Genomic DNA, 15,668 nt, shown 5'->3' on the forward strand with positions numbered 1-15,668 from the left:
TCCAGGTTCACATCATCAGACTCTGATATCCTCATCATGGTACCATTCCAGGAGTTTCTTCTATCTAAAACTGTATGTAAAACTGAGAATTTGTATTCCTTGTGCTTATAATGCCCTGGTTTTCTCAGCCATACCAAGTTTAATTTTACTTAGCTACTGCTTAGCGGCCGAATATATGATGAGCGACTCACCCACAAAGGCTTGCACAAAGCACCACCACCTAAAATTAAAACCACCACCACACATTAAAACTTAAAAGGCAAGTAAATAATCATAGACAATTCCGATTTAATATTATTTGTAAATGTAATACATTAGTTTCCGTAAAAGCTTTGAATAAAGAAAAAGTTTTCCTTATCATGTTATGGATAGGACTACTCAACTATTTTTCTTCAAACAGGGTTTCCGGTAGGGGCTCTAGTCTAAACATTAGTACACTATTATTTTATTAAATTATTCTTTTTCTCCTTTTTATAAAACAGGTCGTTTTGGACATTTACTATAAAATATATGGTCATAAGCCTTATTGTTGGGCCCCTTATACGAGCCTCCGATTGAGATATCATGTTTCCGTATGTTATAGTAAAGAAGATTGATATACAATATCTCACGGAATGATAAATGATAAATGAAAAGCCATTGCCACTGCTAGGGTTATTGAACCAAACTTGAGAACTAAAATGTTATCTCCCTAAATCCGAGAACTAAGGACAAAATTTTTGGTAGTACACTGTCAATCTTTACTTAATTTCTATTACTCGCCAAGCCCTTAATATAAGCATACAGCTATATGTATATAATAATAAGCATACAGCTATACATTTAAACGATATATATGATACGATTGCATCTAAAATTTCAAAAGTGATCAACACTACGCCAATATTTTCAATTTCATAAATGAGGAAGAGAAATGAACTATAGATTGAACCTTGATAAACTCCATATTTTTTCTAAATCCTAGGAGGTATGTTAAAGGTATGTTATTAAATAAAAAAACATAGTTCAACTTTCTCATTGCAATACCAACGCGATATCGTATGAGTATTGTATGTTATGTTATAGGTAGCCTAAACTAATAAAGAAAATGATACTTTTTTGGTTATTAGTAATAAAACGGTTTAATAAATCTATATTTAAAACAGAACAATAATTGAATATCTCTATAAAATATATATTACTTTACAAATCCACACTAAGTACATTTTTCATCAACAAATAAAACACTAATATTATATCACTTATAGTGCCAGTTGCACTATATGAGAGCACTTAAACAGATCCAGTTATACACGTCATATATCAAAATAATCTTGACATACAATACATTTCGCTATTTTCATTTCTACAGTAATTATTTCACCAACGATTTGAGTGTCGTGTAAGTAGAATACGTTGACCTTAAAATATTCATCATGCAAGTAAAATTCAATTTAACGACTCCACCAGCTGATAGCATCAGAGTTTTCTGTGACATAATCAACATCAAATAAACAGTTCTTCGATTGCTTATATTGAAATTTTCCCATTTACAAGAATATACGGATTTTTCAAAATGGTCACACGCATCTATTAGCCGCTGCCCAGCAAGACAAACCATTAACAGCTGAACTACTGTATATGGTAATTGAAGATACGTATTTTCTAGACCACCAAGCAGTTCACTTATTATAGAAATTGTATTTAAACTGTATTCAAGCGCTAAGGTAGATCGAATTTCTTGATCAAATTGACGCATAAGATTAATATTTTCAATATGTAACTTTATGATATCTCTCAGACGAATTCTTATGAATTCGTTCATTATTTTCTTTCGTATGTATACAGCGTGTATTTTATCAGTTATCATATGTTTGATGCTATTGTAGAAATGTTGGCTATCATCCCAAATGTTTAATAGTTCTTCGCTGAGTGCATGTAATTGTGCCTCGTTGTAACCAACAATAACGAGAACGTATACTGCTGCACTGACCATTGTGTACACTGCAAAACCAACGCTTATAGTCGTGATGAATGTTGCTATTTCGTAATTGGGTGTCTCCAACATAGGTTCTAGACCTGAGAAAAGATACACAATATTAACAAAGGTATTAACCTCTTTAGTGGCTATTAGTTAGATATCAGTGCATATTTTAACGCCAATCAGATCTACTTAGTATTGTTATGTTTAAATTTATAAAGACAATGAGCCGTAGTTGGGGACATACAAAATAGGAATCAAAACAAGCACAAGGGACGTAACATCTGAGTTTCCAGGGTTGGTAATTTATAAACGATGTATGGGATAGTAAGTATTTCTAATGAAACCTCTGACAATCTAGTGGTACATTTGTCAGAAAAAAATAACCCCACCTTCAAAACTTCAGCTTTATTTATATCACCATGAAATTGTAAATGCCGTTAGATTATAATCTATCTCGTGCAATTGCAAACTGTTAAAAGATTTATTCAACTAACAATAAAATATTTACAATTTCGATACTCCATCATATTTCGGTTTGGTTATGTTACAGTTTTTATAATATAACTGATTTTTTTTTTCAATAAATTATAAACTACTGAAAAATTATACGTTAAATTGTAAGCAGTTGCGGTTCACAATCTTTCGACAGTTCACAATCTCTCGAGATAGATTAAAATCTAACGGTATTTACAATACATTATATATATTATAAATTTAATAATATATACCCATTTCTTACCATAAATTACAATGATATCAACTGTGAATAGCCTTCCAGGAACCACAAATGGTATAATGATGTATGTAGCGCCATCAGAGATTAGAAACACCCATATAACTGTAGCTCGTCGCTTGACAACTCTGAGATACTTACGCAAGTTCTTATAAAATCTTGTGTCGGGCATTACTTGAGCGTCGCATTTTATATATTTATCGACGGTATTCTTCACTTCTTCCCTGTTTACATTATAATAAAACATAAGTGTAATTTGTGTTTATATATTACTGAATCGTACTATTTAAGTAAAATAAAAACTTTGTTACAAAATAAGTGTTATCATATTATTTAAATCAGTTTTCGCAAAGTGATCGAATTACCACAATTTTTACCTACTAATAATATATAGTTATAATCAATACATTTAACTATTTTTTTCCTCTGTTTCGGTTTATGTGATTGTTAACTATCTATCAAATACTTACGAATGAAATTTGATGTACAGAAATTTTATGATGCTAATGACACTGCAGGTGCAAAAAGCAAGGGCCGCAGACGCTGACTTTAAATTTGACAAACCATACCGGAAGAAAACTAGCCAGAGCATGGAGAATACGTAACCATAGAAGAAGCTCAGTAACGCGATGGCAGTCATCACGTAGAAAATCCAGAGAATTCCTGCAAATAAACAAAAAAGACAAACTCAATCTGACCTTCTCGTCAACTCAACTGTTGACGAGAGGATTTTTTTATGGAATAGGTTGGCGGACGAGCATATGGGACAATGACGCTGTAAGAAATATTAACTCAACTCAACTCAAAATAAACTTTATTCAAGTGGGCTTTTACAAGCACTTTTGAATCGTCATTTTACAATTAAGTGAAGCTACCACCGGTTCGAAAAGTAGATTCTACCGAGAAGAACCGGCAAGAAACTCAGTAGTTACTCTTTTTCAACATTTAAAAAAATACAGTCATGTTAGTTAATACAATTATTTAAATTAATATATCCTGCCTGGAAGTCAACAGGTATTAATTCCACGCCTTTTTATCATTTACAAAATCTTGTATCGAATTATACGCCTTTTTTACCAATGTATTTTTTATAAACGATTTGAATTTACGAGACGGCAAAGTTAAAAATGTCGGTTAAAAAACTATTCCTCACATCATCAATGCGCCACGAACCTTGGGAACCCTTGTGCCTGTAGTTACACTGGCTCACTCACCCTTCAAACCGGAACACAACAATACTGCGTACTGTTGTTTAGCGGTAGAATATCTGATGAATGGGTGGTACCTACCCAGGCGGGCTTGCACAAAGCCCTACCACCAAGGTCTAGCTATAAAACATATATGGGCTGTTATTTTTTTACAATAACTGAACGAGTGTCGATTACTTCACTTACGTTCATCAGAATTTTTGTAAAGATTAATAGTCACAATTCGCAACAGCAAAGAAACATTTTCTATCATGCTTGGAAATTCATCATACTCCAGAGCAAATTTCTTGATCTTCGTCCACAAATTAACGCAATTATTCGATTCCATAATTGAAATCCAAATACTTTTAATTAATTTACTTTCAAGAAACTACCTAATTGTTTTACTTGGAGTAAATGGTATATTATTAATATATTCAAACAGGAAAACTTATTCATAATAAAGTATAGCGCCAAAACAACTGCATATTTGAAGCAATGCTGAAAACTGTAAAATGTTTTAGTTACAAAGTATTTCAGACCACATCTACATTTAACACATATTGCATATTCTTTACTAAATAAATTTGTCATATCCCATGCAATACAATTATGGTATTCATATGACTTTAGGTGGCTTATATGTAACCATTTTTTTAATTATATACACAAGAAAATAGGATTATTTTAATTAATTGAGACAACGCCCAATATTTTTCCGTCCTTTATAAAATATTTTTCTCGAACTAACGCTACCGTGGATTCGACCGTGAATGTAGTTTCACAGGAAATAGTAAATCGTTTACTGATAAAACAAATATATTTAGTTTCCTCGATCGATTCTGCATACCCCTTTATTGTTAAAGCATACGTTATCTTTTACAAAATCTATTGGATATTTTCTTCGTATTAAAAGTACCTAACTATTTTCAATTTATTTACTATGTTATAATTCGAAACCTGCTTTCACATGTCAAGCTAATCGCTAGCAAAGTTTTAACTGTTAAGAATAGGTACCTACGTTTATTTTATTTTCGTAAAAAGTGAAAGTTCATGTTTTTTTTATGGTATAGGTTGGCGGACGAGCTTATGGGCCACCTGATAGTAAGCGATCACCATCACCCATAGACAATGACGCTGTAAGAAATATACTTTTTAACTAATTCTTACATCGTCAATGTGCCACCAACCTTGGGAACTAAGATGCCATGTCCCTTGTGCGTGTATTTACACTGGCTTACTCACCCTTCATAGCGGCACACAACAATACTGAGTACTGTTATTTGGCGGTAGAATAACTGATGAGTGGATGGTACCTAACCAGACGGGTTTGCACAAAGCCCTAGGTAATACAATGTTAATATTAATATGTACACTACGAAAATAAAATACCGCATATTAGGATTAAAAACAAAAAATATTGTTATTTATATGTATTAAAATATTATTGTATGTGTTGTGCGACGGAAGAACTGACTAAGTAGCCATCTCCTCCAGACAACCCGACCTTGATTTCATATAGAAGCCCTACACCCGCTTATTGATTGTCAAAATTTTAATTTTGATTTAAAACACTTAAAAAAGAATACGAATACTATGCATTTTATTTAAAGCATCTAATTAATGATAAAGAAATAATTGGAGTTCATAGAGTAGTATCACTAGAGCCTGTCCTCGTCCCCAGGAAACCAATGTCAGACCATCAGTTCACTTATCATCATCACGAATAATTCCTCGGGTCTCTCGGTAAGAGCAGACACGTCGATGGTGGCAAGAGACCTTTAGTGTATCATTAAAAGAACTGTGTCGGAAAAGCCACGAAAAAGAAAGCCACCTCCACCTCCTTTCCACACGGACACCTAAAGCACAGCGGCGTCCTCTGTCGGAGATTAATTGATATGCCAAAACATTAACTGTCTAAAAGTAATTGGTGGAACTAAGAGTATAGATGCTGGAAGGAAGCCTTTTCGTGTAAAGATTAGCGTTTTTAAACGGTGCGAAGGTAACCCAAAATAAGAGAATGCGCGTATTATTCTTAAAATCTACATCTACTGCTATTACATTACTTTTTTTCACATAAACTTTCAGGGCTGTGGTAAGTATTTGGGAATTGCATTTTGTTTTAATCCAGGCGATACATACCATAAGTAAAACTGTAAACCAGTGTCTTAAAGCTTTTTTTTCATTTATACTCCATATTCTCTAATTGTGTCATTTAATTTGCAGTACTGGGAAATTATAATAAATTCAAAGTTGAATTAATTTTACTGGACAATCTCGTTAAATCTGAATTCAGATGGTAAAAGTTCTTGATTTTACAGATAAAGTTTACAACTTAAAATGAATGTTTGCATAAATCAAAGAAATTCTATGCAAATTTAATTGTTGTTGAGATACGTTTCGTTTAACGCATATTCCTGTCTAATTATTTTCAACAAAATATAATTTATTAAGTCTTTTGACAATGTTTTATTCAGATCTAGTGTTACAAGCACATTGGACATAATCTTGTTTCCCAAATAGAGCTTTGAAAATGTAAGAAATTGTTTCTATTTTAACAGTCAACAGAGTGTTGGTGAATATCCAAATTTGCCATTCATTTTATCTACCTATTTATTAAAAACAAAAATATAACATAAGTATAACCTCAAAACGTACATATTGTTGTATTTTGAACAAAGCAGCAAAGTCATTACGGGAAGTTTGTTCCAAGCTTGAAAAAAAGCAAAGTCTATAAAGCAAAGTAGTTCAATTATATTGCATTCTTTCGGACCTACGTGGTAGTGGGAACGGTCACATACTTACCCATATTTATTATAAACGAATTCAAGATATGTTGTGTTGAATCTTGAATGTAAAATAATATTTTATTAACATAAGAATATGAACTAAATCTAGTTACTATATAAATCTTGACCGCGTGGAATGGTGGCAAGAATGCTAGCAGCATTTCCCCGTTGAGTCGCAATTCCGATCCTCTAGGCACAAAACGAACCCGCCCTCCTGTCACCAGTGGAAGCAATGAGGCGAGGTGTTATACTTTTGATGAAGCTTTTTGCACCACTACTCCAAGGGCACAACAAATATCAATAAAATACGTTTCGACAGTGAATGGAACAAAAAGTAATTTGATACAATACACGAATATTTAGTTGAATGTTTGTGTATCTGTTTGTGTGTTTCATGTCTTCTACGTCGCTTGACTATTATTTATTAACCGCGTGTATCCTAACCGATTATTACGGTGCCTAATTTTTGTTTACGTTTCACCTCGTGTGAAGCGGTTAAGGAAATCAACGTGTGTCCGTCCACCAACGGGAATTTGAGCAGCGCGGTGAATAATCTCCAAACCTTTCAGGAAGTTCATGGACGTTACGAATCGGGCATATTTGACTTTGAGGTACTCCAACCGGCGAATTTTATTTGATGTTTCCAGTCCTCACTGGTTCACATAATGTTGTCTTATATTTTCGCGATTACAAATTGAAATAAAACTAGCTATAACGGATTTGAAATTCGTGGTCACGGGTAGACTGACGCTGATAGACGAACGCTGTAAAGTGCTCGAAACGTCGGGATGTTAAAAATAATTAATATACGCGATTCAAATTTCGAATTTGGTCCATGAATCTCCAAGCCTTCTCCTTAAACTTCAGTGGCTATTAGTATACCGTTGGCTGTTAGTATAGAAATTGACGTACTGTTGTTACACATTGCCGTCTTTAGTTAAGGTACGGGGCACCCCTAAAGAACAACATACAACAAAAACAATTTGATTGCTATTACTATTATATTTCGTAGTACATGAGTATGTTCTGTCCCAAAATTGTCTATGATAATACTGTTAGGGGTACATCTATTGGTCTACTAGAACTAATAAAAATCCATTGAGGCGTGGACCGTAACTCAAAGTTGAAGGCGTTGAATCCCAAAGAACGTAATTCCCCTCCCCCAGGGCCCTAAGAAGTTATCTGAAAATTTACATTGTGTAAAAAGAGATACTAATATTATATCAACCAGAGATATTTATTCTCGCTGCAGATACTCCTAATAAAATTTAAGAATGGATTCGACTAAAATAGGTTATTGTTAGCTTGTAATTAAATAGCTTTATTAAGTATATAGCAGAATTAATTTATTTAAATATAATTTTTATGATATGACAGTTTCGCTAGTTTAAAAGTGATTAATGTTAACTATGTCCAAAATATAGCCCAAAAACTACTGTTAAAAGCATCCTCATAAATAAAAAATATATATTACATCAAAAAAGCATAAGTCTTTACAAATTTATATAAAATTAAAACATAATAACTAAACTTTTTTTCTATTTAAATATTTACTAGCTTTGAAAATTAAAAATGTGCATTTAATTACATAGATTAAGTACATAATTTTCACGTCGATCTACTCATAATGAATTCTTTATTCGAGAAAGTTTACTTTACAAGAATTTGCTATCTAATATTTCACTATCTACGTACTGGTACTGAAAGATACTTGTATTTATATTACTTTAAAAGTAAATTTTATTTTGGTAAACTAACTTTTATAATATAATAATTTAACAGAATTTGGTATCATGGCAACCGCCCATAGAAAATTAGGAGATTTCGAAAAATACAGTTTAAAATATACAGACTATCCTACTATGATAAACAACTTAGCGAGAATATTAAGATATTCATCAATAAAGATAGACAGCAGAGATCATGAACGTAAGTTATTTATTAATCAAGTTACAAATCACAACTAGTATATAACTACGACACAAATTAGATATGGCATCGGAAAATGCAATGATATGAAAATAAAACCGATCACTGCCGATTTACACAACCAATAGAAATAGCTCCCTATCGTGCCATTCGACGCTATTCGTCGCTATAGATTCTCGCGTCAGAGAAAGCAAGTGCATGTAAATCGACGTGTCAAATTGAATAGTATATGTCACATGATATTACAAGTTATTACGTTTGTGCAAAGATCATATTCGCATGAGAAACTAAATATTACTATTTTGGGACAGCGTACTCAATTCGGATGTGATCGGTTTTGCGAATTTTGCCGATGCTACATCTAAGTTGTGTCGTACTATATATACAAATCAACACCGTCTAGGGATATTTTGTATAAAATTCTTAAACTCCAAAAATCATAGCCAGTTTTAAAATCTTTTGATGAAAGACTATTTCCTAAACCTTCTTGGACGATTCTAAATTTGAATTTGAAAAAAATAGATGATGATAGAGATGCTTGTGTCAATAATTTAGCCTCATAGACTAAAAATGGGCAAAGAATTCACGCTCATGCACGATAGCGCCCACACAGCGGGAGTGGTGACGAGATGGTTGTAGGAACAAGACGTATCAGTCTTAAGCTGTCCCGCTCAATCACCTGATCTAAACCCCATAGAGCACGCTTGGAACATACTCCAAAGAAGGGCTTTGAAGAATTTCCCTGCAAATATTGCGACGGATGAGCCACTTATTTGCATCTTAGTCGGACCTGGGACAATATACCGCAGTAAGACTTGGATAACTTAATCAAAAGTATGAAAAATTGTCACAGGGCCGTTATAAATGTCCTGGGTAGTTTTACAGACTACTGACTTTTCATATGACTGTTAAAAACAATAACTTTTCTACTTTTTTCACATTTTCTTGAGACAAACATTAATTGTTAGTTTTACCATTATTTTACGTTTTTTCTTTATTTAAGGATAAAATTGTTTACGCAAAATAATAAGGTTTATTTTTTATTCTGGAGTATAGTCAGCAAATGGGCTTTATAAAAATATGAACATGTTGCATGTTATCTTTAGTAAATTTTGAAATAATTGAGTAAATTCAAAATATCCCTAGACGGTGTTGATGTGTGTATATAGGATAACTAGTATACACGGCCCGAGGCTACGCTCGTTTTAAGGTGTTGGTTGTATGTTGTTGTGCTGGGCAAACAAGTAACCTATATCATTTCTTGGAGTTCAAATTTACTTCATACCAAATTTCATCAAATTCGGTTCAGCGTTTTGGTCATGAAAGAGCAACAGACAGACAGAGTTACTTTCACAGTTATAATATTACAACATTAAAAAATATAGATATAAATGTATATAATTTTAAATGAAATGAACTTGCTTTCTAATTTTTTTGTAGATAGGTTTTTTCTCAACTTTAACATAATACAAAAACTATTTTTACAGCCATTTCTTGGATAACTGAAGTCCTAAACGTCATAGGGGCAGCCTGCTACTTCTATGTGTATATATTTTCTGCGGTCTGGTTTGTGTTCGTAAGGTTCCCTCAAACAGGAGATTACATTGCCGCTTCAGTTGAGTTCTCGCTCGCTGTTTGCAGTGGAACGTCGATCTTAAAGTTTATTTATTTGAAATTGGACTGGTAAGTTTGAAGATTTTCATACATATTTGAGTCGAATGGTCCATGGATTATCTCAGGAAAAATTAAGAACTACCTTGTTGACTATTCTTAGTAGTGTTTAATTTGACCATCAATAAGAAAGTCTAATGCTTCTTCATTGAATAATGTAATTTGAATTTGAGTTTTATCAGAATTAGTTAATACAAAGCTATTAATCTTGACCATGTACCATTAAATGGAGCATTGTTTGTCTTCTTAACTGTTAAAAATTAAAACGTAAAATGCTAAATATAATCAACTTAGACTGAATAGATTTAGTCAGATTGCATGTTCCTAATATCAGGGTATAAAATTAACGTCTACTAAAAACATAAAATATTTTAAAAACATGGAAGTACAAGCAAGATATATGCAACAGAAGATAATTACTTCAGGATATGACTAAAGACAGAGATTTTTGCCAAAAAAATCTTTAGAAATCAAACCCAGCACCCAAAGGATGAACTTGTAAAAATAGATCATTTGACACATGCACAGGCACTTGCATGCACATGCAATGCTGACTCATATAATTTTGATGACATACATAATTAAATAATGATATTTAAATATTTTAATCTTAATATAATAGCGTTGTTCTTCCTTTTAGCAACATTTTATTTCCAAACATAAAATATTGCAACTGTGCTTTGATAACAGATTCTATTATGAGTATCTAATGTTAAGTTATTATTTGTAGCAAGGCAGTCACGAATTTGATTGATGAATATCTGAAATGCGATGCCCGCGTTGACCCCAACTCTCGTTTTGCTGAAAATCTTAAAAAGAAACTGAGAATTGTTAAGAAGAGAGCCATACTGACATGGAGCGCTCTGGCGCTCAACGGAGTCGTTTACATCACGACTCCTTTTTTAAAGCCAGGGCGTCATTTGACTGAGGACTTATACGTTACTTATGGTATAACTTACGTACTTTCCGATTCATATTATGTACAAAAAGTAATACATTGCTATTTAGTTAAGCATAATGCACCGAAATTCTTGCTTTCTGTCCTTAGTAAACTACAAAAAATCTCTTCTTTAAATTTGATTTCTTTTTAGGTTTGGAGCCAATGTTTGAAACACCTAATTTCGAAATAGCAACACTCCTTATGACGCTCGCTGTTATATTCGGTGTTTTGACGCTTGCAAACTACAGACTTCTAATATGTGTGACTATTGGCTACATCGAAGCCCAAATGCTAGCATTGAGTGAGGATTTAATCAAATTATGGGACGACAGTGAAAAATTCTACGAAGAATTCAGTGAGAAAGAGCTAGATATTATCAAAACTGTCTCACCTTATGACATAAAAAATGTATATATTAAACATCGTCTGAGAGAGATTATCAAATTTCATATTGTTGGCATAACTCTTCAACACATTGTCGAGGCCAAGTTTCGTTTCATATATGTGATAGAATTTCTCTTCGTTATGATTGGTATCGTGACTGAACTTCTCGGTGGTTTGGAGAACACTTACTTTGAACTGCCGTACAGCTTGAACCAAGTATTCATGGACTGTTTGATAGGACAGAGACTGATAGATGCAAGTATTGTCTTCGAAAATGCTGTATATAGCTGTCAATGGGAAAATTACAACGCTGCTAATCAGAGAACTGTTCTTCTGATCTTGCAAAATTCTCAGAAGACTTTGATGCTATCAGCCGGAGGTTTGTCGGCCCTGAGTTTCGTATGCCTGATGTCCGTTATCAGATGCACTTATTCAGCATACACAGCTCTTCATTCTACTGTGAACTAAAATATTTTATAAAGTGTTTGGAATGTGTCATATTCCGTGTTAATTATATTATTTTCAATTCGTTACGAATTTTTTAGTGATATAGTTTTTGATGGTTATTTGAAAATGAGAAAATACAAATAAAACGTAATTATAAACTTAATGTGTATTCTTTTGTAAATCATTTTTTAAGTTGAATTCATTTACAACAACAACAACAGCCTGTAAATTCCCACTGCTGGGCTAAAGGCCTCCTCTCCCTTTGCGGAGAAGGTGTGGAACGTATTCCACCACACCGTTCCAATGCGGGTTGGTGGAATGCACATGTGGCAGAATTTCGATGAAATTAGACACATGCAGGTTTCCTCACGATGTTTTCCTTCACCGCTGAGCACAAGATGAATAAAAAAGACAAATTAAGCACATGAATCAGCGGTACTTGCCTGGGTTTGAACCCGCAATCATCGGTTAAGATGCACGCGTTCTAATCACTGGGCCATCTCGACTCGATTCATTTAATTAGGGCACAATTTACTTAAAAATAAAATTTTTAACTCAACAGTATACCGTAACTCATTCGAGTTTCTTTAAAATGGTTAATTTCAAATAAGCAATTATTTAAGGTCAAAATAAGGTAGGTGACACACAAGATATTTTAATAAATAGTTGGCTTATGGGGTACATGAAATTAGTAAAGTTATATTGTATTTAATATTTGCAATAGCATCACTTACATCATCCTGCTATCACACAATAGTTTGATAATAGAGCAATAAGTCCTCGGCCTAAAAAATATAAGACATGTTTATGTAAGTGGAAAGGAGAATAATAAATAGAGAGAAAATAAGAGGAGATAAAATGCCACCTTGCGCTAGGTCAGTAGGATGAGCTTGCTTGCGATCGCAAAAATACGAGGACAACCATTCCAGAACAAATGGCGAAAACTTGATTTGCTCATCTCCTTAGCATGACAATATCATAATCAACTAAGTTACAAGCGTTACAGAAGTCAATTAAGACTAACTAAAATATAATACCTGACGACTAAAGTCTTAAAACACTAGAGAAACAGCAATCAACAATTAATAATAATAGTTTAAATTAGAAGATTTATACCTATTTATTACACTATATATATTATTAATCGTTTAATAAAGTAAACACTTGCCAGAAATAATAACCTAAAAAAACGATATTTTCCAAAGAACAAAATTAAACAGCAATGTCTAAATGTAGAACCACACCGTCCACGTCCGTTCTCTACAAGACTACAATGTTTGAGGATCTCTGACATAGAAAAACCTAATATATATTTAATAATTATTCGTAATTAAATTAAAATTACAACACATTAATAATTTAATTTTAAACAGATTATTTTTCAACTGTTTTCTTGGTTTATAAAATAAGATAAGATTTTGCATAATGTCAGGTCTGGCAGCCCTGCATCTGGATATTGTTTACTACTAATGTCAGAGAGGAAATAAACATATTTGTATTTCAATTTTACTGTAAATTTACATTATTAACATGAATATAAAGAGAAACAAACACTTTTTCGATTTGTATTGGGAAGATATACTAGTGTCAAGGATCATGCCATTCTTAACAATTAGAGAGTGCTTTAATTTTCGCTGCGTATCTAGAACTTGCCTCCAAATAACTGATATGTATTTTGCGAAGTTAAAATCCTTAAAATTGATGAATAAAGGATTTTCGCCACACACATTTGAGGTGAGTATCGCTAAAACTTATCATGGTATTGTGCAAGCCTATCTGAATTTATACTATCCGCTTATCAGATATTCTTCTGCCAACAGCAATAAGGTGTATTGTTGTAAGCCAGTATATACAGGCACAAGACAGTTGCATAGTTCCCAGGGTTTGAATCACATTGGCGATGTAAGGAATGATTAATATTTCTTACAACGCCAATTTATATTGGTGAACACATACCATCAAATGGCCTATCTATCCACCTATAATTTATTTAAACAATAATAATTTATGAGTGTTATTTTGTATTTCATATTTATCTATGATTGTTGCAGGTATTTGCATTGACATGCAAAAGGCTAGAACTTTTAAATTTGAGCAGATGTGTATCTATTACTGACACAGACCTGATTCCTATGCTCCGACGCAATCCAGAACTCATCAATTTGAATTTGAGCCAATGTAAAAACTTGACTGCCAAATGTCTGCAACCAGCTATATTGTATTGCAATAATTTAAGAGTTCTCAAACTGTCCAAATGTTCCTGGCTGACGACCGGTGCTATGGAAGCACTTGCCCTTCATCAAAATCAATTAGAGGATGTAGATTTGGCTTTCTGCGTCTCAATTTCAGAAAGCTGTATACTTGTGTTCATTAAAAAATTTAGACAATTGAAAACTTTGAATTTGGAAGGCAATGTACAGGTTACTGATAAATGCTTGTACACAATGTCCAAGTATAGTACCTCTTTGAAGCTTCTTAATTTAGGAGGTTGCTGTGAAATTTCAGATAAGGGTATCATGTAAGTTTAGAAATCTAAAATATTAACATTAATATAAAACTTTTTATAAATACATAGATTCATATTTTTCTTTTTATTGTATTAGTAATGCACAAATATTATGTATATATTTTTTTTAGGGCCCTCGCCTTGCACTGCCATAATCTAGAGGGTCTGCTTATAAGAGGATGTACAAAGGTAACAGAAAATAGTCTACGTCTAATGAGAAATAGAGTACACTTAGACAGGAGGCCTGCAGAAATTCCCCCCGTACCTTTAAATGTGCAGATTTGACGGTTGTGTGGATTATTTATGTGTATATAAGTTTAATTTATATTTTCTATAAGTTGAATATTTTATGAATAATTCTTAAACACATTTATATTTTTGAAGTAAAACCACATGATAAGATAATTATCTAGAATAATTATAAAGAATTTCATTGAAATCAGTGATTGTGCCTAATATTTTTTGAGCAAGCCAACTTTATACTTTCTGATTTGATTGCAAATAAATGAGCAAAAATTTGTAATTACAGTAAATGAAAAATAAAGTCACATTTTATTTTTTATTTTGTTCTATTCAATGTCATAATTACTAACATTTTTTTTTTTTTTTAATTCTATCATTGTCAAAAGTTGTCATAAATAAATAAATAAATTATATCACAATGGTTTGAAAGTAGAGCAACAAGTCTTCGGGATAAAAAATATAAGATCTGTTGATGTAAATGACCTTACCACTTACATCAATAATAAATAGAGAGAAAATAAGAGGAGATAAAATGCCACCTTACGCTAGGCCAGTATGTACAGCTTGCTTGCGATCGATCGATAAAGTTGAAAACTCAAAATAAAAATTAGTATAAGTACAATCATTGTATGTCTGTATTTAAAAAACGATTTTTTTTCTGTAGTTTTCTTTTGTTTGTAAATATTTATTGACAAAATATTATTGTCAACTATAAATATGAAATCATATAAATAGAGACTTATTTACTTGTGCAATAAATAAACAATAAACAAATTAAAAATATAAGAATAAATAAGGTAATATTCTAGTCAAATACTTTTATGAGTAATATATAATTACTTAATGTTGCTGTGTACCCAATTTAGAAACAACCCT

General features: G+C 32.4%; 3 protein-coding genes across 3 annotated transcripts; 2 read left to right on the forward strand and 1 right to left on the reverse strand.

Moving 5' to 3' along the window:
- Nucleotides 1–1,354: 1,354 nt before the first annotated feature.
- LOC124537070 lies at nt 1,355–3,336 on the reverse strand. The gene is made up of 3 exons (XM_047113784.1): nt 3,266–3,336; nt 2,703–2,920; nt 1,355–2,058 (listed from the first exon to the last, which is right to left on the reverse strand). Exons 1-3 carry the CDS (start codon nt 3,334–3,336, stop codon nt 1,355–1,357), a joined length of 993 nt encoding a protein of 330 aa, XP_046969740.1.
- Nucleotides 3,337–8,465: 5,129 nt separating this feature from the next.
- LOC124537071 (odorant receptor 2a-like) lies at nt 8,466–12,064 on the forward strand. The gene is made up of 4 exons (XM_047113785.1): nt 8,466–8,601; nt 10,089–10,284; nt 11,003–11,220; nt 11,364–12,064. Exons 1-4 carry the CDS (start codon nt 8,466–8,468, stop codon nt 12,062–12,064), a joined length of 1,251 nt encoding a protein of 416 aa, XP_046969741.1.
- Nucleotides 12,065–13,470: 1,406 nt separating this feature from the next.
- Nucleotides 13,471–15,146, forward strand: LOC124536762 (F-box/LRR-repeat protein 15). Its single transcript, XM_047113351.1, has 3 exons — nt 13,471–13,777; nt 14,095–14,561; nt 14,681–15,146. The coding sequence occupies exons 1-3, from the start codon at nt 13,574–13,576 to the stop codon at nt 14,832–14,834; spliced, it is 825 nt and encodes a 274-aa protein (XP_046969307.1). The 5' UTR covers nt 13,471–13,573; the 3' UTR covers nt 14,835–15,146.
- Nucleotides 15,147–15,668: the final 522 nt, after the last annotated feature.

This window comes from Vanessa cardui, chromosome 17, assembly GCF_905220365.1.
Source record: "Vanessa cardui chromosome 17, ilVanCard2.1, whole genome shotgun sequence".
In the NCBI taxonomy this organism is placed as follows: Eukaryota; Metazoa; Arthropoda; class Insecta; order Lepidoptera; family Nymphalidae; genus Vanessa; species Vanessa cardui.